At 49.3% G+C, this 24,304-nt stretch overlaps 1 protein-coding gene across 2 annotated transcripts in view; it reads left to right on the forward strand.

Moving 5' to 3' along the window:
- Csmd1 (CUB and Sushi multiple domains 1) overlaps positions 1-24,304 on the forward strand; it is a 1,167,250-nt gene that overhangs the window by 764,298 nt on the left and 378,648 nt on the right. For both annotated transcript variants that reach the window (XM_058580132.1, XM_058580135.1), the window contains exon 10: positions 12,690-12,802. In XM_058580132.1, the coding sequence (XP_058436115.1) occupies positions 12,690-12,802 (113 nt within the window). The remainder of the gene's footprint in view (positions 1-12,689; positions 12,803-24,304) is intronic.

Here is a 24,304-nt window from a genome sequence, read left to right on the forward strand (position 1 = left end):
TGAGGTCTAATGGATGTTGTGCATGAAGTGCTTTGGTGTCGGGCCTGAGGACTCTGTCCAGTACGAGAGCCCAGCAAGGCTCCGGTAGGCATTTTCTTACAATTTGTGCAGCTTTCCAGTTTACCCTGAAGGCTACTCCCCATTTGAGTTAGTTTTTATGAAAGGTCCTGGCGTAGGCTGGGCTCACCGTTCTGCCCCGCAATCTCCATGTCAGATTGCCCAGCAACATTTTTGAAAGGACCGTCCTTCATCCACTGAATGGGTTTTGTGCCTTTATCAAAACCCCGGGGTGTGTTAGTGGGGGTCATTCCTGGGTTCTCTGTTCTGTGTCACTACTATGTCTAGTTCTCTACCCAAACCACACATTTGTGACCCCGTGGCCATGGTGAGTGATGCTGTCACAGTGGTGTCTCTCACTGCTGTTCAGCGTCCAGTGTCCTGGCTGCTGCAGGGCCTGGGCCATTCCACTCAGCTTGAGCGTAGCCTGGTGCATGTGACCAAGCCCTTGCTGGGGCTGTGATGGGAACTGCTTTCCTGGAGAGGGCTGACGTGCTCACCACATTGTCCTCCCGTCCTTGAGCACATGCTCCTCCGATGTCAGCCAAGACAGAGCAGCATTTTCCTTCTTGAGCTTGCTCCGATGGCGGGTTCCCTCGGTGGAGCGTCCGGTGTTAGTTGGCCTTGCGTAGAGGTAGTACAGTTCCTCTTGTGGTGCAGTTGATTTCTTCACACATTGTTGGATTCAGTTTTCTGTATTTTATTGAGGGTGTTTGCACCTACATTCATTAAAGCGATTGATGTGTAGTTCTTTGCACCACTGTCTTTAGTTTTGGTATCAGATTAATACTGGCCTCATTAATGAATGATGAATCATTCTTCTTCTGTTTTCTGGAAGAATTCTTGAAAGTTTGCTGTTAATTTTTCTATAAAAGTTTGATGCAATTCCCAGTGAAAACATCTGGGCCTGTAGACTTTATTTTGGGGGAACGTTTTAGTCATAACATCAAGTGCTGTAATGGTTATAAGGCTTTGGGGACTCTTTGATCTTGGTTCAGTTTGGGCACTTTGTAGTTTTTGAAGAATCTGTCCATTTTTAATAACTGGTTGAAATTACGAGCTTGAATGTGATCATAACATTTCCTTGTTATCCTCCTGATGGCTGCTGGATCTGTCCTAATCCTGGTTCCACAGCTCATGCGGGTAGCGGGTGGGGTCTGCGTCTTCCCTTGCACCTCTCTGCCCTCTCCCCCAGGGTTTGGCAGTTGAGCTGACTTTAGGAGGGGTGGTCTGTCTCGCTGCTTCTCCCACTTGTCTCTGCTGGTCTCCCTCCTCTGGAGTTGGGCTTGCTGCTCTGCCCCTCCTGGACCCTCCAGGGAGCAGTCTGAGCAGGTTCTCCTCCTCCTCTGCTCTGGGTCCTGCTCAGCTACACTCCACGGTCACTTGGGCTTTGACCTTCCCCTGAGTCTCCCTCTGCCCCTCCCTGTGGACACTAGGGATGGCATTTGGGGCTCACCTAGATAACCCTTAAGATTAAGGTCCTTATTTGGTGAGGCCCCTTGGTACCTAAAGAGGCACTCAGCTGGGTGGACCTGGCGAGGCCAGGACAGTGACTCTGACCACCTAAGGTGTGGAACCTTGCTTCATGCAAGTCCCCTTCCTTCCTGGATCTTCCCTGGCACCAGAAGGTGTTGTGGTTTTTGCTTCTGTGGCTGAATGATCCGGGAGCTCAGGGTGGAAAGGAGGGTGCTGTATCTGGCTGCCCCATTGTCCTCCACCCCAGGTTCCTTCTCCTACCTGATTCTACGTGAAGGGCTTCCTGAGCTCTTCAGGAAAGGTAGGAGTGCTACCTACCCTTAGTCCATGGTGACAGGTCTGGCCTGAGGGCTTTCAGGTCTCCCTGCTTTGTGAAGGATGAACGTGGTGAGCCCAGAGCTCATTGGTGAACTTGGCTTCTGCCTGAGGTCCTCCCAGGGCCTCCTGGTGTCTCTCACACCAGCCTCTGGGCACCAGTTTGTTCTTCCTTGGTGTAGTTGAGGTTTTCTTTTTTCTTTAGTTTTTAAAAATCACATTATGAGCTGGTCATGGTGACACATGCCTGAAATCCCAGCAGCTCAGGAGGCTGAGGCAGGAGGATCGTGAGTTCAAAGCCAGCCTCAGCAATGACAAGATGGTAGGCAACTCAGTGAGACCCTGTCTCTAAATAAAATATAAAATAGGGCTGGAGATGGGGCTCAGTGGTCAGGTGCCCCTGAGTTCAATCCCTGGAACTGGGGAAAAAAAACACACAACAACACATCTTCTAGTGCTTTTGCCTGAGTTCTTCATTGGTCCCTGGGCCTGTGCTCTCGTTTTGCCCCTTCAAGAAGGTCCACTTGCCCTTTCTCCAGGTGCTCTTCTGCCCCCTGCCCCCCTTCCTCTGGACCCTAGGATGCTGGGCGGGGCCCAAAGGCAAGGCTTAGCCTACTTTCTCCTCTTCCTGTGATCAGTCTCTCTCTGGTGTCTGGGGCCGGGGAAGTATGGTGACCTCCCCTCCTTCCTCCTTCACCCTGATATGGGTCCCTTCCAGCAAGGTTGACTTCAGTTTCTGTTATCATACAGGTTAATTTCCATAATTTCTTTTTAAAGGTAACTTCTCTTCAGTGAGACCTCTTTTTCCTCTTTTCCATGTGTTTGGAAGGGATTTGGCAATGATCCCTGCAGTGTTTGTAAGACAGCTGCTCTGAGGTCCTGGTCATGTAACTCCATCCTCTGACTCATCTCTGTTGCTGTTAGAGACCCTCCTTCCTCGTTCCAGGGTGGTTTTCCCTCTGTTAGAGCGAGGAGCGTGTCTGGTGCCTTTTCCTGTTAGGCAGGACGTGCTGAGAACTCTCTCCACCTGTTGTTTCAGGCTCCTGTTGTTCAGGCTCGGCTCTGGCTCAGCTGCTCCTGTGGCTGAGGCTCCGGGAGTCTCACCAGCAGAGTGGTCACGGTGCTCTTGGTCGGCCTGTGGTCCTGGTGCAGAAGGTCCCCACTGCTCCCTGCCTGTGCTGGCCAGTGGAGAAGGGCTCCAGGCTGGCCGAGATGACGAACAGTGTGAGGAAATGTCTCTTAGTGTGAAGAGGGAGTGGGACCTCCCCAACACCACTCCCCAGTCCTGTTCCTGTGTCCTGGGATGAGGAGGGAGCCTTGGCCCAGACCAGCAGAGCGTCTTCCTGGCTTTCTTCCTCAGAACCTTCCCAGTGGAGGGAGCCTCGTGTTCCCAGGGCAGGTGGAGGCTTCTCCTTGTGGCTTTCAGGCAATCTGTGTCCCTGGGCGCCATATGCTTGGGGGAGGGGTTCTGTTGCCTGGTCAGGAATGGGAAGCAGGGGGCTAGTGGCCTTCTGTTTGGGGAGCCCACAAAGCACATTGCATCCTGCTGTTTCAGCCCCCAGGCCTGCTTCTTTCTGCTCAGGTTCCCATGTGGCTCCTGGTAGCCTCTTGTGCTGTTTCCAAGGCTCAAGTGTGTTTTCTGGGGAGAGGGAATGAGTTAGAGTCTTCACATCCAGAGGACGGGGAGTCCACCTACTTTTGTAGTCTGGGCTACAGTCTATGAAATAACTTCACTTTGGGCCCCTCTTCTGTGTTCCGCTTTGATCTGTAAGATTAAAATGTTTACATCAGGTATTTTTTATATAGTCCAGTGTATGAACACTTGATAATCCTGATACTGGTTGGTGAATTTAAAGCAGAGTTTGCACATGGTTGATGTAACACACATCGTCTCCTGCACACCTGGCTAGAATGGTTTCCTGCTCCTTACAGGCAGACATCCCTGCTGAGACAGTACTTGAGTCAGAGAGGTGAGACCACAGCTCTGCTGACATCACTGTGATGCTGGTGGGAGCCAGAGTGACTCACCCTAGCCTCAACCTCCCGTGTGATAAGGTCAAAGCACACGATTTAGTATTGCAAATGCTCTAACCTCCTGAAGGAGTCACAAAATAGATGAACACAGAGAACTATAAATACTGCAGAATAGTTCAGGGTTAGGCTAGTTTTCATCTTCTGGATGGCAGTTACTTCTCAATTGCCCAATTTACAATTAAAATGAGTATATTGAAGATGAGCTGACAACTCTAATTTTGGGTATATGCCAGTAGAAAGCAGGTGCAATTTCCTGCAGGTGACATATTGCATCAATTTTATGTCTGGACAGTTTTGTGACATGTTCAGATTTTTTTCCTTCAGGATTTTGGAATTTTTTTTTTCTTTTGTAAACTACCATACAGTAAACAGTACCTTTGTGTGTAAAGACTAACAAATGTGACTACCAGTACTTATCCATGTAAATGCCGCCCACATCAGGACATAGAACAATCTGTTTACTCTGGGAAACCACAGCCTACCTCTGCAGTAACACCCTCTCCCACACCAGTCCTGAACTCCTGTCTATCCTCTATCACCGCAGTTTTGATAATGTCACACAAATAGAAGTAGCCATCTGTCACCGTTGAGACTGCAAGTGAGAATGCACAGTGACAGACCATTTTGGAAAAGTAGCAGGTGGTTTCATATGAAGGTAAATACGCATTAGTCACATGAACCAGCAATCTCATCTCCAGGTATTGCCAGAGGGAAATAACATTTCAGGTAAAGTTTAACCCTAAATATTCAGCCTCTGTAGTTCTAATTGCCAACATTTAAGAACAACCGATACATGTGGTCATGGAAGGAGGACTTTGCTTGGCACTGCCCACAACAGCCATCAGGACAGCCACGACAGCGGAACTGCAGAGGGGTGTGGAGGGAGAGAAACCCGCTGAGTCCCAGCCCAGCTCTCTCCTAGGAGCACTTCCTCGCAGTAGGACGAGGACGGCACAGTTGAGCCTTTCAGCAGGGACCCGCAGGAGGACTTTCTGAGAAGGGAGACTGTGCAGCCTGGGTGCTGCCCGGCTTTCAGGAACCTGGCCCAGGCTAGACGCCGTGTCATGCAAGGAGCCCTGGCTGGGAGAAGGAGCAGACGCCACTCGAGTCCCAGCCTGCATCAGGGCTGGCTCTCTGCATTGCTTATCCTTTCCCCGTAACTGCCACTGACGCAGCTCGGCACTGACTGATGACGAGCACAGGCACCTCCTCCACTGCTGTCTGCTGGAAGGGTTGGAGGGTCAGGCCTAAGAGTCCTCCACCACAGTGGATGTCATTCCCCGTCTCCTCATCTGGGAAACAAGAGAAGTCCACGGACTGAGACACCCAGGGAGTTAATGACAGCCCTTCCACAGAACCCCAAGCACCAGGTCCTCAGTATGCTGCACAGTGAGGCCCAGGCCAGATCATTATTTGGAAATACAATTTTGCAATCTAAGCATGCAGATAGTTAATGAGTGCAGTGCGAGTTGATTTATATTCCAAGTAATCATTTATTCAAAATAATATGCATGTTACACTCTATGCTGAGCGTGGAGACAAAAAGTTTCAGACCTGTTCCCAGACATGGCCAGCAGGAGCTCAGAGCTGGACGGAGGCCATGCCGCAGTAGATGCCCACCTGAGGCCACCTGCACTGAAGTGTGCAGGACTCTACAGTAACCTGGAACAGAAGGCCCCCTCCCCCCAGGAAGAAAAGACATGCCCAGTGAGGACCCTCCCAGTCATTGAAGATGCTCAGTGTCCCCCAGGATCCTAGTGCTGTATCAGGGACTCCAGGGAGCCCCACCTGCAGGCTGAAGGGTTCCAAGAATTTTGGAGAATTGTGGAAAGTCAGCGCGGCTGGAGCGAAGGAGTGGGGCTGGCCGGGGCCACCAAGGGGCTGCGGCAGGGGGCAGCCCTTCTCCTCCCCAAGCAGCGTGTCTAGTTCTCTAACACACAGACCAGACGTCCTCGTGTTGCACTGGGGTACTGTTTTTTAAGTATAAATCAAAACATCATGTTCCATGGTGTCAATTTTGGAGAAAATGGTACTGTTAGAAAAAGGAATTCCAAATTATGTGTTTGATATATGTTAAAGTATTGTATCCAGGCTAGCGTCTGTTGTGTTTTTCTTTTGCAAATTACTGTAAAAATCCTGTTTCAAACAGATAAGCAGCTGCAAGATAATGGCATTATTTGCTTCTTTGTTTTAAACAAGTCATCTGTGGTTGCTAGCAAATTAAACAAATTTTGCAAACCTCAAAGAGGAAATAAAAGGACAAATTTTTGTTTCAAATGATCATAAAATAATCTGAAATTAAAAATACCAATTATAAAATATTTTTATTTTTGTATATTTTAAAAACATTAGCTTTCGACTAATTAATCTTAAAATTAATTATAATGTATAATACAAATGTTTCCATGCACATAGCACTCAAATAAGTAAAGGTTTAAAATAAATTCTAAAAAGAATAAGATACATGAACTTTGTGGGTAACAGGGCAACGTATTAGCTTATTCAACTTCATAGTAATTCATGGAAAAAAATTGAATTGAAATCAAGTGCAGTGTGGACCTCCAGCAATTTCCATATAGCACTCCGAGGTATGCCTCAAATAGTTACCTAGGCCATGTAAGGCTTCCCCATGTCTGGGAACTTTCTACATGATAATTAAATTTTTAACAATTTAAAATTAAATCAAATGTCCAGGAGGGAAGAGCCAGGGGCTGGGCTGGGTTTCAGGAAGATGTCACTGCAGCCGGCATGAGATGACCTGAGACAGGGAAGTAAAGAGAAGGAGTGGCACAGGGGTCTTAAAGGGGCCAAGTTGACCCTCCAGGATCACTTCCCAGCAGACGGACAGGGCACCAGGAGGTCAAGTGACTCACAGGGGCAGGCGTCCATGTCTGGTTCCCGTAAATGCTCTTCCTCCTGCACTCGCAGTGGAAGTGACCAGCACAGAGTGCGGACCATAAGGTCTGGGGAGGGGCTTGAGGAAAACGGAGATGGCTGGGCAACAGCCAGTGGGAATGGGGAAAATACCGGCTGAACCCAGGAGAAGGGTGTGGCTGTGAGAGATTAGCTGGAACCTGGAGATCGCAAATACCTGTCCACAAACCCAGCAGATTCTTCACCAGCTTTCCTCTGCCCCTGTGAGGGAAGATAGAGAGTTCAGCAGGCTGACCTCAAGCCAGTGGTTTGTCAGAGAGATGGGACAGAGAACTGTGGATGCTGGTGCGAGCAGCCTAGAGTGTCAGCCAGGTGTCCACGCTGAGTGGTGGTGTCATGAACCCAACAGCATGTGTCCCGGGAGCTTGAGAGTAGGTCTCCCTGGGAGTAAGTAACTCGAAAGGTTTGACATGGTCAGAGAAAAGGGTTGGAGCCTAAGTTCTTTATTGTAAAGAATAGTGAGGATCAAGTTTGGACCAGGAGGTCATGGCCTTGAAGGGTCAAGGACCTTCAGTCATATTGGAAGAACTGTCTGTGTGAGACTCGGCCTCCTGTGGGGTCAGATGACAGAAGACAATGATCAGAAATGCAAGACTTCATCACTGGACCCATGGACCTCAAAGTTAGCAGGTCTGACAGCAGAGAGGGGGTGGACACGGAAGGCAGAGGGGAGGGATGCTGAGCCAGTCCCGGCAGAAGGGAGGGGGGAAGGCAGTGCCCTCTCTCTTCTGTGGATTTAGAAGCCAAGAAGCCAAGCTGCAGAGCTGCTGAGATGGTGTGCACAGCTAAGCAAGGCTTTGGGTTGTCACCAAGCTGTAGAGCAAGACTGGGGTAGGTGGCCTGACTTTTCATGGAGACCTTCTTATAAAAATCCTAGCCTCCTGACTGTGTTTTAAGACAAGATAAGCACTGGAAACCACTGGCCTGAAGCAGGCTTGGATCGTCCACTGACTGGTGGGGCCAGCGTGGCCTCCAGCTGGCAGAAGAGACTCCAGGTTCTCTGGGGGAGGACAGCACATTGTGCTGCTCGATGGCTGGTGCAAACCTGGCAGTCAGAAATCATGGGCAGTGTCCAGAAACAGCTCCAATGACCGCCCCCCGCCCGCCCACAAAAATAGTCCAGTAGAATGAAGACCAAGATTTTCAGTAACAATAAGGAAGTGTACTAATGTGCTATGACTAGAATGTTTAAGAAAATAACTAAAGTGATCTACAATTTCTGCAAAAACCTTCAATCTATAACATCAATCAAATAGAAATTCGAGAATTGAAAAATACTTGAAATAAAGAACTCAACATGTATGGTTTGAACTAGAAGATAGATTAGGAGAAAATAATTGAACCAAGACAGAAAGACAAAAGGAAGAGGAGTCTATGCAGAAAAGGTCCCCGAGTTGTAGAAGAGAGACAGAGAATAGGGCAAAAGCTGTGTGGGAGGAGATTGCCACCAAGAATTCCCAGACCTGACCACAGACATCGAAATTCAGAAGTAGGTGATTTTGTAGTCAGTTTAATGCAAGCAAAGTTCAGTCTAGATTATTGTAATAATGCTGATAAAATCAGAAGAAGAGCTCTTTAACCTGCATAAACAAGAGACATTGTTTTCAGAAGACCAAGCAAGGCTGAGAGAAGCTTCTGCATGTGAGGGAGGAAGTGGAGCCCAAGACACTGACACTGTGAAGTGCTGAGAAAGAAGAAGCTGGGAGCTGAAGGGGGATCAAGATGTCCTTGGTCAGTCGGCAAGGAAAACAGCGGTCACCAGGCACAGCAAGGGCAAAGCAGGCTGGGTGGAAATGAGGTAAGGCGACCCCGTCACTCCTGCAAGGACAGACGCAGACCTACCAGAGCACGCTCCTGGTAAGAACTAACTCAGAAGGGGAAATCCCACACGTGTGTCATCGCAGCACTGGACAGCAGTGGAGGAGTGTTGTGGGGGGAGGAGGACGGTGCAGCCACACAGGGCGGCATTGGATGTGAACGCGCTCTCACAACGTGTAACAGAGATGGACCTCGCTGCAAGCAGGGCAGGAGCCTCACGGCTAAGCGGGTATTTTCACAAAGTCTCTAAATGCAGCAGTCAGAAGAGAGATCAGCCACCCTGTGGCATGTTTGAGCAACCTGAATACAAACTTGATACGTAGAAATCTCGGCAGCTACTCCCACAGAATACCATTGACTCCAATGCCTCTGGCACTTTCAGTGAAATGGACTATATTCCAAATAGTGATGCTCATTTTAATAAATGTCACAAGATTAAAATTATGCAGAGTATTTTCTCTGACCAAATTATAAATAGCCAGAATAATTTTAGATTGTTATTAGAAAATACTTAAATGTTTTAAGATAGACTGAGAAATAAACTATTCTTAAAATTAGACACTACTTAGAACTGAATGAGAATGAGAATGCTACTGTTAAAAAGTTTTCTTAAATGGAAGTCTTTACTGTATACATAAGAGATGTGAATCAATGATCTAAGCTGCTGTTTCATGCAGTTACAGAAGAGCAAACTGTACCAGATGATATTAAAGAGAGGAAATAATTAACATAAAGCTTAGTTAATGAGATAAAAAATAGAGGAAACTCAATAAGACAAAATTTGATCCCTTTCCAACTGATACAAGTGATAAATCTAATTAAAAAACAAGTCATAGGGCTGGGGTTGTGGCTCAGAGGTAGAGCGCTCGCCTAGCAAGAGTAAGACACTAGGTTTGATCCTCAGCACCACATAAAAATAAAAAAAAGAAAAAAACAGAAATAAAGGTATTGTGTCCACCTATAACAAAAAAAAGTATTTAAATAAAAACAAGTCACATTTAATATAGTAATTATAAACATACAGAAACTTAAAAAACACAAAAATTTTATGATTGCTATAAAGCAAGTTAAATACTTTGGTTTAAACTTAAAAATATATATGTGCTAAAAATCACAAAAATGGGGAAAAAGGGTGGGGGGTGATCTCTAGCACGGAGTTTTGTAAGAGACAGTTCTGGCCAGCTTTTGTGTACACAATACAATCTTGATTTAATTTAATTTCAAAAAAAATTTTACAAAAATGGTAGTGGAAGAGATCCAAGATCTAAATGCATGGGGAGTGATGCAAACCGTCTGGGTTAGTGGCCTGGAGCACAGGCACCTGCAGGCGGAGCACCAGCCCTGCTAGGGCACCTGCAGGTGCTCAGACACATGCCTTCACAGAAATTAGGTCAAGATGAACCAAGGACTTGAATCTAAAATGTAAACCTATAAAAGGTTTTAGAAACAGACATACATGGACTTTTTGGGCAAATTCTTCTCAATTTTGACACCAAATCACAATCCATAGAAGGTAAATTTTTGTTTTCCTATAAATGGACATATGAACGCGGAGATGAGCTACAGACCCTGAGAAATTATTTGCAACCCGTGTCTATGACAAAACACAAGGGTCTGCGCTGTACTCTATGACAGAGCTCTGCATACTGGAAGGGGGTGGGAGGGCAGGCAGGGCGAGGGAAGCCATCCAACTGAAAGGAGTCAGAGACACGCACAGACAGACCTTCCACTGAGGAGGGTGTGCACATGGCACTAAGTATACAACAAGGTCCTTGGCAAGTTAGTGACCTGCTCGTGTGTCAGAGTGGCTAGAGAGTACGTCCACTGGAGTGCTAGATTCTTGTGGAAGGCACAGAGACTGTGTTGCTCACACGTTGCTGATGGCAATGCAATAATTGTACCTCTAGTCTGGGGAACAAGGTTGGATGTTTATTTAAAAACTAAACGTGTGATTATATGGCCCAGCAATCACATTCCTGGGTATTTATCTCGGAGAAATGAAGATTTGTGTTCTAGAAAAATCTGCACATAAGCATTCAAAGCAGTTTTGTGTGTCATGTAGCAAACTACAGTCATCCCGATAAGCAGATGAGTGACCGAGCTGGTTGTGGCGTGTCCACACCATGAGATCCTACCCAGTGCCACAAAGAAATCAGCCCTCGGACAAACCAACCCTTGGACGGAGCTCCAGGGATTTAAGCCAACTGAACACAGTCGATCCCAAAGGCTAAACATGATGATTCCACTTGCATAGTATGTTTAAATGAAAATGATGTGGAGATACAGAGTGGGGTTGCCAAGGGCGAGGGACAGAGGCGGTGGGTGGGGGTGGCAGGAGGAAGTCAGTGTGGTACCTCCTGAGGGAATTCTGCAGGGATGGAACTGGTCTGTAAAGACTGAAGGGTGGATTTCCCACCCACACGGGTGCCTTAACATGGAGCTACACACACAGGAGGTGTGAACCAGACAGCCACACCGTATCAGTGCCAATATCCTGGTTCTGACGTTATGTTATAATTTTGCAGAATGTTAGAATCAGGAGAAACTAGGGGAAAAATACATATTGATTCTAACTATTTTATAGGTATTCACAATTGTCTCAATAAAAACTTCAAAAACACAACATTAATCTTCAACATTAATCAACATTAACCCCTTCTTATACATATAGGCACAATGTGATTCCATGTGGAAATTACAATGAATGAAATACAAACGAGCATGAGTAAGCTGCACCAGGTGATGCTGAACCAAATGTCCTGCAGAGCATGACTTCATTCATAGAAAGCCATAAAAACAGGAAACCCAGTCATGTTTCATCCAGGTCGGAGCAAGGGGGCAGGCGGAGGAAGGCCTCTGGGTGCTGGTACCCTTGCTGATCTGTGTGGTGGTTCATTTTACACAGAGCCCCAGAGAGAGTCATTTATGATCCATGCACATTTTTGTTTGTTACACTTCAATAAAATATGTGCATGAAGAGGAAAACAAATCTCTCTTCAAATCAAACAAGGAAGAAACAACTCATCCATGCAGAAAAGAACAATCTTGCCAACAAAAACACATCTCCAGAAAACCATGTGTGCTTGCGGACTGCACGTCAGTCACTGGGACACCTGCTCTCTGGGGCTTGTGGGTAATGCCACTGCACTACTTCTCAGTAATGACTGTTGTTCATCTTGCTCTCAAGATCCAGGTATTCTGTGCCTCCAACAAGAATGCTGGGTTGATAGACAGATGATATGATTGATGGGCTAAATCATGTGTTCATATTCCTGAAACTACTTTGCCGAAAGCAAAGCTTCCTATTTGATTAGGGACATTTGTTTTGGTTGAATTGATTTCTTTCTTGCACTTTTTCTATTTCGACATGCTTTTCTGTCAGCACATCGGGTTCAGTCAATGGATTCAGTGTTTCTTTTCACTGGCTGACAGCAGCTGCTCTGTGACTGTTTTATTAATGTACACTGAATGCCTCACTGAAGCGCTGCGTGGCTTGACCTGGGCATTAACATGCAGAGGGGAAGCTCAGGAGTGCTGCTGAGTCTGTTTCTGCTAGGCACGCTCTTCTTGTTTGCCATTTTTTTAAACATGTGATTACCTATGATGAGTTTTAATAGAGATTGTGAGAAGGTACATGATCAATCTACGCTGGTCAATCCAATCATTTTGTGAATGAACCTGTACCTACCATAGGGTCATGATGCATGGCCAGTGGCCCCATTTTTCCCAAGATTGTCCCAGTTTTAGCAGCCTAAGTTTGCTTCTAGGGAAGCCCTCAGTGGCAGGCAAATGAGGTGGTCCATCACATGAAGCTGATTTTTGTAATAAGAGATGTACCTTTGCAGAGATGGAGTACTCACTGTGAAATGTGGGTGACCTCAACTCTTCAGTACTAGGGTAAACCACAAGTGGTCGTAGATTCTCCGAGGGAGGCCTTGCTGTCCAGTCCTCCAGGGTTTGGTTGCCTAAGCAGCAAGACCCTCCTCCCAGGCGAAAGTCAGAGTGACTTGAGTAAAGTTGTCTTTGACCAGGTTCTAACTCCCTGTTCTGCGCAGGCTCACAGGCTCCAGCGTTCCCGACCTCATCGTGAGCATGAGCAACCAGATGTGGCTCCACCTGCAGTCTGACGACAGCATCGGCTCCCCTGGATTCAAAGCCATTTACCAAGGTAGGACGGAACCACACCAGCTCTCAGCAAGGTCAGGTGTTCTGCCTGGTTAGAGAGGAGCTACCCACCCGTCAGAAGGGGCTTCACGTAGGGACTGACTGGGTGCTACTTCCTTGCGTCCTGTGTACCGTTCCCATCTGGAGTGAGGATTTTAAATTTCGAAAGCCTGACATTCTGTGATGGGTACCATGATTACTTTAAAACAGACTGAGACCCAGCATAGAAAGACCCTGACGCAGGGGTCTCCCGACCATAGCACGTTGAGTGCTGTCTTCAAAACCTTTATTTTCATTGTGGGAAATTTCAAAATGAACACACAGGTAAAAAGAACACTGCAATGTACGGGATATGGTTTATATTCATAAATTTCTGTGAGCCAACCCAATTATTTGAAATGAAAATTCTGTGCTTTTCATTGTCGACGGCCTATTTTACAAAGCTGGAGGTGGTAGAAACTGATAGCTAAGCAGAGGGTTCCTGGCCAAAGAATGCAAGTGACTTTGTTGTAGAGGAGCTGCGATCCATCTCGCCCTGTGACGGGGACTGCCTTCCAACAGAGTGCCGTGTTCACCTCAGGATTTAGGGCTGTCTGTGCGTGCCTGTTCTTTGGATTTGCCTTTGAAATAGGCTTTACAGTATCTTACTAGACCCTTCGTTAATTATTGAGCTTTGAAGACATTTGACATGGTAATGTGCATTTACACAGGGTAAAACGGCATTGTTAAATTGGAGAATTGGGATTTTATTCATTTTTGCTTTGTGAATTTGGGTGGACGGTAAGCTCCCATTTTCCAAGTGTATGCTGTAAATGTAGCTTCAGGAGTTGAAGAAAGGTAGTGAGAGTTTGTCATCTATGAGGCAAATGAGGCAGGTAATGAAATCACCTGCAGACCCCAACAGAGCAAAGGTGGGGTGACATGTCAGGGGTCAGCCAGTGTGAGCTCAGGGTGGTATGCTCTCCCCTGGTCAGGCTGTGCCAGTGTCCTGTGGCGGGGAAAGGCCCCTACCTGAGCTCGCTCACCTGGAAGGTGTAGAGTTGATTTCTCCTTGCTGGAGGCGTGGGGCCCTCGTGCTCCATCCCACTCCAACATCAGGACTAGAATGCAGCCATGATTGCTGGACCCTCCCTGGTGTTCGGGAGTCTGGGCATGGCCTGTTGAACGTCTTGACTGTAGAAGAAAGCTTAATATCAACACGGACCAACACTTGCTCCTGCCTTAGGTGAATCTAGAAACACAGTGAACACCACAGCCTCCAAAAGGAGGGTTGCAGAGTTCACGGTGTCCCTGCCAAGACACACATGCTGAGGGCCCTGATGGCTGAAGAGCAGAGACCGGCATCATGTCCAACTGTGGGTCCCGACTACTAAGGCTACACATAATTTCAATTAACAAGTGTCATATTTCCACTTGCTGACCAGCACACATTAATTATAATTACACTTAACTCTGATTAGTACTCTGTAAACAGTGTCACTCGTCCATTAATTGTACAGCTTGAGATGCCACAAAGACACAGATAACCACCTATCCCTGGGGCTGCCAGTTCAGTACCAGGTATTATCTTTCCACAAAGCAATATTCCAAAGGTAAAGAGATGATTAAACAGGAGGAACAGCAAGACTTTGAGGACTTAAAACATGAAGAGAACTTATCAGAAGACATCCTAGAAGTCAGTATTTCCAGAGTGCTATGTTTAGCTAATAGCTGGAGGCGAAGAGCAAGTCCCATGCCAAGGTGACCATGCAATACACAACTAATTGCACACAACCCATTGTTGAACCATGTCACCCTAAAGTGCATCCATGTCTGCAGACTCTGGCATCACGTGGTTCTAACTAACACATGGTGTTAGGGACACAGGCTCAGGGCCAGGCCACCCTGACACCACCCTGACCCTTCAGCTAGGCACCTCGGGGCCGGTTCCGAAGATCTACGTGTCTGATCTCACTTTTCAACACTGACCAACACTTGCTCCTGCGTAAGATGAATCTAAAAGCACAGTGAACACCACAGCCCAAACCAAAACAATGTTTGCGGGAGTTCACTCTATCCCTGCCAAGATACACATGCTAAGGGTCTGAAGAGCAGAGAGAAGTTTGGGCATCATGTGAGGACATCTGCTTCATAGCTTGGTTGTGACGATCGAGGGTTTCGACAGAGAACGCCAGGGGCATCCAGCGAGAGCTCAACCAGTGCTGGCACCGTTTGCCATATGCATTTCTTTTTAACTTGGAGATTTCTCAAAACACAAAATGTTTGCATTCTATAAATGCTGTGCTCATAGCAAAATTCAAACCGAGTAGAGGGCATTGGATGAGCAGTCCCTGCCCCCACAGGTGGTCTCCTCACTTGGCCACTTCACTTTCCCAGGGGCATGTGCTGTCTGTGGATTACTCTGGGTTTCCCCAGAATTTTCCAGTGAGTGCAGCATTGAACCAGGCACCATGGTCTGTCTCCTAGTCTACGCACCATCACCTGAGAAATGCTGCCTCACCTAATTTTAAAATCAGTCTTGTGTGAGTCAGGGACCCCTCGTGGGTGGCAGTGTATTTACTCCCAACCCTCATACCACCCTTATCAAACTCCCCACTCTTTCTCTAAAGATGTTGAGAAGACCTTGAGCTTATCAGGGGTCTGGGCATTTACGGGGTCCTCAAATCTCTGAATCACACTCTTGCCCTGAGAGGCCGAAGGTCTCAATTCTCTATAATAGAAGCACCCTGCACTCTCCTGCAGCCTCGGGACACACAGAAATGGTGAAGTGACCTCCAGGGGCATCAAAGAGGACGGAACTTTGTCCACACCACCCTCCCCAGGCCTCCACTTCCCCAGACCTGCAGGCATGGGAGTAGCTGGGTTTCCTTACTTACTACTGTCTCCTCCGTCCCCCAAGAGCCCAGATGGAAGGGTCAGTTAGCAGTCTTCAGGGGAGAGTCGACCCTACAGCATCTGGGGTGAGACGTAAAGGGAGCCTGAGGAATAGGAAGACCTGAGTGTCACGTGGAAGTGAGCTTTGTTTATTTAAAATCTTTTTTGCAAACAAACTTACTTAATTCAAAATCATCTGTTAAAGACCAAAAATGTTTAAGTAAATTCCAATATGTCTGATATAAATAAATTTCAGTCTAGGTATATAAAGCAATGCTATCCATCTATTAAACTATGTAAGTATATTTAAGTCTCTCTCTCTCTCTCCCTCTCTCTCTCTCTCTCTCTCTCTCTCTCTCTCTCTCTCTCTATATATATATATATATATATATATATATATATACACACACACACACACACACATCTGTGTTAAACTCTATGTGATTCATATATATGGATTCTACATGTCTGTAGTTTATACATATATAACATTTATTTATTCATGAACCATATATAGTATATATGTAGGATCCATATATATACAACAAGTCTCAGAGCAATATAGAAGTGTATGAAAAACTAACCTAAATTTCAAAACTAGTTGTTAAGAATCAAAAAAAACAATGAATTTTGCATGTAACACTACCAGAATTCCAGCTAGACCACTCTAGGCCCAGGGCTTGAGGCTGTCCATCACAAGTGGGGCAACTATTGCTAGACACCAGAGAGGAGAGGAAGAAAAGCAGGTGTCCTCCATTCAAGGCCAGGCTCCTTCCTGACCACTGCGGCACCCAGCCCTGAGGAAACTGACCATAGGTCATCTCAGAACTTAGTGCATGTCCAAGCAGCCACGGTTGCAGCGTTGATGGCCCCATGCGCATCGCTATGTAGAGCCAAGTGGGCTACTTCTGAAGCTTTTTTTTTTTGGTCACAAAAATAACATCGGTTAGAGTTTGTCACACAAGTTGATGAACTGCATTTCCTCAAATCATGCTTTATGTAATTTGCCATAGCTATTTAAATTTTAGCAGGGGGTAAATTAAAGGAGATGTTCCCTGAGATGAGATGCTGGGTAGTAAAAACAAGACCTATTTTCAGCTCACACTAAGAATTATTTCAGTAAAATTGTTTGAGTTCAGCATCACTGTTTCAGAGACAGAATTACCTCCTAGTCCAGTGACCAGACAGGTGATAATAGTGAGCGACACCTCACTGAGGGAGCTATGCCCGTCAGTGTATGACTGCTGGTCTCTTCCTGTCTGGCAGACCGGAGGTGATGCTCCACGTGGTGCCCAGTAGCAGAAAGCATGGCAAGTCCAGAGCACAGGCCCCTGTCCCTGGCGGAGGAGCCTCCACTGCACCAGTGCCGCACGGTCCTTGAGATCCTTCTCTACGTGTGTGGGCGGGGTTGCTCCCCTTGGCCAGCATGGGCTGGCCCTCTGTGTCCTCTGTGTGAGCCACTAGTGAATGATCAGGGGTCCCAGAGAACTGTGAGGTGTGTGAGGCTGTGGAACTGGCCCAAGCTGGCTGGTCCACGGGGAACGTGAGCTCATGACCCTGGCTTTGGTACCCAGAGCCATGTGCTGCTCAAAGCAAAGCAGCATGGTGCCTGCCAGCAAAATGGGGTGATTCCTGAAGACCCACAGAGAAGAAAAGGCAGAGCCACGCTGAGTCAGCCTCAGATGGCCTGCCTGGGGGTGGGCACTCCCACGGAGCCTTGTGGCATCACGCAGATAGCGTCTCCTGTCTCAGGTGGCTGACCAGGCTTGCAAGGCCTTCACTTCTCCCCGTGTCTAGGAGCAGGCCTGGGTGAGCCCGTCCACATGGGTGCGAGGACGAGGTGAGCAGAGCAGGTGCCCAGGGAGTGTGTTCAGCTGCCTTAGCAGAGCACCACAGACTGGGCCGTCCAGGACCAAGGCTGCACAGAGGCGCTCTCTGGTGAGGCTACCTCCAGTTCACAGATGGCGCCATCTCTCTGTGTCCTGTGGTGACAGGGATGCATGAGCTCTTGGATCTTTTATAAGGACACTATTGCCATTAGGGGTGCTCCCCCCTCATGACCTAATGGCCTCCCGTGGCCCCACCTCCCAACGCCATAACACTGGAGAGTCCCTTGTCAACACATGACTTCTGGGCACAGAGACATGCAGACGTAGCAGGCAGCCCAGCTGATCTGGGAGGTGGTCGGAAGCTGGGAAGAGCCTTCAGAGTTCCTGCTAACTGAAGCAAGAGGCCATGCGGGTGGCAGTGACCACTGATGAGGGACACATGGGAAGGGAGGCTCACTGCTTGTGTGGTTCCTGAAGGAGACAGCTCTGTTTCTGGGTCTGAAGAAGGTGTGTAGGTGGCACCCACAGGCCACCACAGCCCAGCTCCTCACCATTCTGCCTTTCCCACCAGCGAGCAGCCTCCTCAGGACCCTGGGGTCTCCTTTCCCACCCGCGAGCAGCCTCCTCAGGACCCTGGGGTCTCCTTTCCCATCCGTGAGCAGCCTCCTCAGGACCCTGGGGTCTCCTTTCCCACCCGTGAGCAGCCTCCTCAGGACTCTGGGGCCTCCTTTCCCACCTGTGAACAGCCTCCTCAGGACTCTGGGGCCTCCTTTCCCACCTCTGAGCAGCCTCCTCAGGACTCTGGGGCCTCCTTTCCCACCTCTGAGCAGCCTCCTCAGGACCCTGGGGTCTCCTTTCCCACCCGTGAGCAGCCTCCTCAGGACCCTGGGGTCTCCTTTCTGAGGCGGATCATTGCTGCCCTGCTCGTGGGGCTCACCCCTGCCTGACAGGAGGGCTGGCGGTAGGATGGTCCAGCCCCCATCTCTGAGGGTCATCAGAGCCTCAAGGGTGGCAGCTACTCATCTGTGGTTGTCACCTGCTGACAAGGGATTCCAAGAGAGTTCTCATGGACTCGGAGCGTCCCTGCCCTTGGTCAGGGCATGTGCCGGTGTGAGGACTCCCCGTCTGCTGGCTGGCCCTGGGGGAGGGTCTTTGAGGGCCTGTGAAGCAGGATCCTCTTGAGTTCATCCTTTCCTTCTCCTGCTGGTGGCACGCCTCCGTGACAGCAGGTCTGATTTCAGTCTCCGGCTTACAGAAGCTCTATGTCCCCTGCAGTCCAGGATCTTTGTTCCACTGCGGGGATCAGCACCTCATGGCCACAGACCTGGACTGGCCGCGTGTCCTGCAGGACACATGCCCTCTCATCATCTCCGAGCTGGCACCACGGCTGTACCATCTGAAGTCCATCCAGCATCTGCCACTGAAACCTCTGGGCTCTAGGGTGTGGGGAGGAATAGGGGGCTCTGTGGTCAGTACCCACTATGGCTCCTGCCTGGCTCTGGAGGGAGTCTTTGAACAGTTCTCAGAGGACATGCGGCTGTGAGCCAGTACTCACAGCCTCCGTCCAGTAGGCGCAAGGAGGGTAGTCTACCCCTGGGTCTGCAGCAGGCCCTGATAGTGCATATGCTGCTCTGTGGACTCACGTATTGTTAAAGGAAATCTCCCCAAGATGGGCTTTCCAGGGCTGCGTATTCTACATATTAAGGATGATTTCACTGTTCCTTCCCTCCGGAATCCCAGAAACAGAATAGGCCATCCCTCCCGCTGCTGCCCAGGTCCCAGAACAGACACCTGGACTTCCCTGGGGCACCACTGCTTGCTGCTAGACGTGCTTGTGCTTTCTACTCCCCTGGCCTGGCCCTGGCAGGCTGTCCAGCTCCTTCATTCCCATGCAGCATGTTGGAGGGCTTCAAGCCCAGGAGCTAAGAGGTCAGCGCAGATCCTTTGAAACTGTTGGTGCTACTCTGATCCAAAGGCCCAAGTCTGGGCAGGTGCCGGTGACTCCCTTCTCTTGTGCTTGAGTCCCTTCAGTTATGTGCCTGGTCCCCAGTGCCACCCAAGCCTGTGTCTTTTGTAGGTTCTCCCAGGCTCCCTTCCCTGGCTTCCTGGGGTCCCGTTCAGCAGTGGCGCTCGTCCTTCGTTGGACCCCCCTCATGCTGCAGGAGGCATTTCTGCACACTTCCTCACCCTGCGGGGCACTGCGCTGGGTTGTCTGCTCTCCCTGGAGGCCCGTGGGTCATGGGGACCCACCCAGGACACAGGACCAGGCCAGGTGGGCTGAGGATGCTGCACTGTCCTGGTCCTGGCTCTCACAGCAGGAAGTTCTGTGCGAGGGGACCCACTTCTTCACTGCAGCGCGTCACAGTGTCTGAGTCGTCCCCTGCCCTTCTCCACGCCAGCAGTCAGTGGGTAACACGGGCCCCTGTCCCTTTGCACCCCACGTTTCACATGCTGTCTGAGGAAGGAACATCCTCTACACCTGCAGCTCCGTCCCCCTCCGCAGTGGGCCGCGGGATCCATTTCTCATCCTCTTCCCGGCTCCAGTCCTGCAGGAGCTGCCCTATGCCCCTCCCCTCTGTGCTGCACTCCTGTGACTCAGCCTCGGAGGTGTCGGCTGTCCCCATCCCCTGCCCTGAGCCTCCCTCCCCTCCAAGGCCCAGCTGCCTCACCTCACCAGGACGAAGCCACTCCTTCCCGTGCTCCTGCAGATGTCTGCTGTGACCCTTTCAGCCAGGGTCAGTTAGTGTTCTGGGAGTCCCCGAGGAGGGAGGGGACTGCCTCTGAGCCTGGAGCAGCCAGGTGTGCAGTGAGGTCCCTGGGCTCCCTGGGCTCTGCCACCATCAGTTTCCCTGGGTGAACCCCAGCTGGCCCTACCAGGCTTCAATTTTCCTACCTGGTGACCAATAAGATTAATGGCTGATTTTATTAAAACAAAATGAAAATAAACAACCACCCCAAATTTATAGAATAGCATTGAGCTTTCAGTCACCACCTCTTTTTGCTTTGCATGGGCTGGAGAACTCGTTGAGAGATCACATTCCTGAGGGCCCAGCCTTCAGAGAGAGGTGAACTATGGACTGTGGGTTCCCACTTTTCCCCTGACTTATAGCCCATGAGTGAATCAGAAACGGGGCCTCTTGTTGATAAAGAGAGAGAAGCCGTCATTAAACATTTACCTCAGCAGCAGCTCCAAGCTGGGAGAGTGGGTGGGGCGGGAGCACATTAAGTTCTGATGTAGGAATTTGACATTTAAATTCCAGGTTTATTGGCCCATTTGCTTGAGATCCCTCCCACACTCCTCCTTAACGTTTATCCTCACAGATTAAGTCTCAGTCTCAAAGTAAACTGAGATAGGACGCAGCAGGAATCAGGTGGAGGTTAGGAGCCCCAGGGCCAGCATCTCAGGGGCCTGCGGGAGTTTCCCACCTGCATCGCTTCCTCCAGCCAGAGCGAAAGAGATACCTTTGTGCTTATTTATTCTTTAATTCATTTTTTATTTGTTCTAATTAGTTACACGTGGCAGTAGAATGCACTTTGATGCATCATATATAATGGAGTATAACTTCTCATTCTTCTGGTTGTCCATGAGGAGAATCCCACTGGTCAGGTGTCATATATGCACATAGGGTAATAATGCCTGATTTATTTTGCTATCCTTACTACTCCTGTACACTTTCTCTTCCCTTCACTATCCTCTGTCTAATAGAAAGGAACTCTCTTCTTCCCTAGCCCCCCACCTTATTGTGAATTAGCATCTGCATATTAGAGAAAACTTTCAGCCTTAGGTTTCTGGGATTTGGCTTATTTCACTCAGCATGATACACTCCAGCTCCATCCATTCACTGGCAAATGCCCTCATTCCATCTCCTTTAAGGCTGAGTTTGTGAAACTCGGAATTAGAAACACATGCTTCCAGATTCTGCCTGGGCTAGGGCAGTGTCTTCCGGTTGTCTTCCACCCTTTCCAGGTCCTCCTCCTCTCCTGGGTCTGAGTTTGGGCATGATGTGATGACTGTCCTGATGTTGCCACTACTTGGATCTTTGAGTCAGATGAGGGTGGGGTGTTCCTTAAAAGAATTTTCCCTTGGTCTTTCTTTGATTTTACCCAAATATGTATTTTTCTTTCATATCCCTGTTTGTAATCTCAAAACAAAAAAAAACAAAATTGTCTTGGTTGGAATGTCTGAATTTGGTTGATTTACAAATGGAACACATTCTATGCCCCTGGAATAAAGTTATAGATGGAACGGCTGCTTTCTCTAAATACCCCCTGTATTTTAGCCTTCAAACATGTGCTGGTGCCTCTAAGCCAGCAGTGCCCTTTGGTCACAGTGGGGCTTTGCGACAGCTTAACTGCATTTACCTTAAGATATGTTTCTTTAGCCTATTAGCATGCAGAGCTCGGGTCCCCTCTGCTGTCCCACAGGGAAGGAGGGGGGAGCACAGAGAAGCTGGTGCGAGGGAGACTGAGGAGGAATCAGCTGGGGAAGCGGGGCTACCCACCTCCCCCTGGAGAGGGGCAGGATGAGGGCTGAGTGACCCAGAGCAAGTGGCCAAGAGCCCTGGCTGGGCTCCAGTGGTAATTGCCCTGGCCTTCAGTGGCCTTGTCTCAGAGGAGAGGTGGGGAGGGGTCATCTTGCTGTGGCTCCTCCCACAGCACACTCTCCTGCAGCTCTGGAAAGGACGAGGGGGATCAGCAGACTGTGGGTATTTAGCTGACATGGGGAGCTGATTCTAGTGATGATCACAAGCCAGAGGGACATCGCTGCTGCCTGTCCTCCACCAGGGACACCTCAGCGCCAGTGGGCCTGGAGGAAACTTTCAGGCTCTTCAGCATTTTTGTTAACAGCACAAGGATGTGACACATATCTGCCAGGACAGGTGGCCCCAGGAGCATGTCTCAGTATCTCACTGATGGATTCCTCGGTGCCAAATGTTTCCTAAATTGCAGTAGCTGGCAGGACCCTGTGACCAATGTTGTGACCAATGCCTGGCAGGAAGGTCCTCTGATGGCCATGCTAGGAGGTGCCTGGGGTGGGTCCTGAGTGCAGAGGGCCTGGCAGGGCTCAGACAGCTCTCCACAGCCAGCAGGAAGCCACTGTGGGTGCACGGGGCACCCAGTGCCTAGGGCAAACCCTGACCTGCAGGGTGTGAGGAGGAAGGGGAAATGGGGTCATCTGTGCATCTCATGTGCTCACAGCGAGGTCTGGGAGGGCTCTGAGAGGCTGGGTGGTGACGGCCTGACCCCCACCCACCTTCCCTCCCCTGCAGGGCTCTCCCGCGGGCTGTACCAGTCCTAAGAACAGCAACATTTTTTCTTAATGTGTGAATGTTTAAATAATTGGAAACTTGCCAGTTTGAGGCTCAGAATATTAACTGCTCTGCTTTCCTGTGAAGCCTTTTGATTATTCTCCTCCTAGCTGTTCCCTCCTCAGTCCTGTATGTGCTTGGGCATGACGTGGCGTGACACAGGGAGGGGCACAGAGCTACACAGAGCTTGGGCTGATTCGGATTCAGTCTCCTTTAACTTCAGTGTCTTCCTGAAAGTCCTCACATTTATGCCATTTTAATGCACGTAGCTTGAGCTATTTCTCCTACTTGGGGAAGCGCTGTCAAAGGCTTCGCAAGGCTTCCAGCAGGCCCCTCTCCAAGTCCTTGCTCCTCCCCTTCCTGTGTGCGGGCACTGGTTACCCATCCACCCTGCTGCCTTGGGTTCTTGTCTTGTTTCTTACACCCTCTGCTGGTGGCCCATTAGAGCCTCGTGGCCCTGCCAGCTCTGCCTGTGATGGTGGCGGAGGCTGCAGCTGCCCAGGGTTGCTGGCCACTCCCTACCATCCCCACCTGAGCTCTTACCACACAGTTTGTTTGTTTGTTTTAAATTTATGGACTTAGGACAATTCCTCCCAAACTTTCTTTACTTCACACTTTCATTAACGAACAGTAGCTTCTGTCCTCTGATTTTTAAGGGAATACTTTCCTGAGTTCTTGAGCCAGCGTTTTCTTGCTGCTGCTCCCCCGCAGAGTCCTCTGCCCCTCTTCCCTGCCGGCCTCTCTTCCCTCCTCCTCAGCCCTACAACAGCTGCGAGGACCGCGCCGGCCCAGGATGCTCTCAGGATCCATCCTCTCCACCTCTGTGCGCAGCGACCCCTCCATGCAGATGCACATGCTTCTCATGAGGTTCTTCTTTTTTTGCACCTCACTCTCCACTTACCCAATTTGGTCCTTTTCCCTGTCACTTAGACTAACAGCGTTGCTTTAGTTATTCTTTTTCCCCTTGAATCTTATTTTTTAATTTTACTTCTATTATCAAAAACCCTGTTGGTTACAAATGAGCGAGGCCCACCGTCACCAGCTCTAGGAGGGTCAGATGCACCTCCTGGACCCCAGTTTGCTCAGGTCCACTTTTTTCTCTCGTGTAAAAGCTTAGTAAAGAGTAGCTCTCAGCTCCTCTGCCTTAGACTATTCTTACACCTGGTGGCCTTAGAAAACTGTCAGTGAGGATGCTGCGTCCACTTCCCCCAGAAATAACAGCAGTCCTGTCTGAGCGCTCCCTCATGCACCCTGGGTCCAGGGGCAGGGAGACTCTGGTGGGCCATTCCCAGGGCCTGTCTGTTCCTGAGGCAGGGGTGGCTCCAGGGCTGCACCAAACCCCAGGGAGGGTGGGCAGAGCGGCCAAAGGACCGACTCCAGTGTCAAGCCCCACCTTTTCTGTCCCACCAAGTGCGCCCTGACGCCGCCCAGCAGATCACCCACCTGCCCACACCAAGCCTTCTGCAGAAGGAATCGCACCTGCCCTCTGCCCTG

Source organism: Marmota monax, unplaced genomic scaffold (genome assembly GCF_021218885.2).
Source record: "Marmota monax isolate L192 unplaced genomic scaffold, Marmota_monax_Labrador192_F-V1.1 WCK01_AAM20220418_F8-fsc00195, whole genome shotgun sequence".
In the NCBI taxonomy this organism is placed as follows: Eukaryota; Metazoa; Chordata; class Mammalia; order Rodentia; family Sciuridae; genus Marmota; species Marmota monax.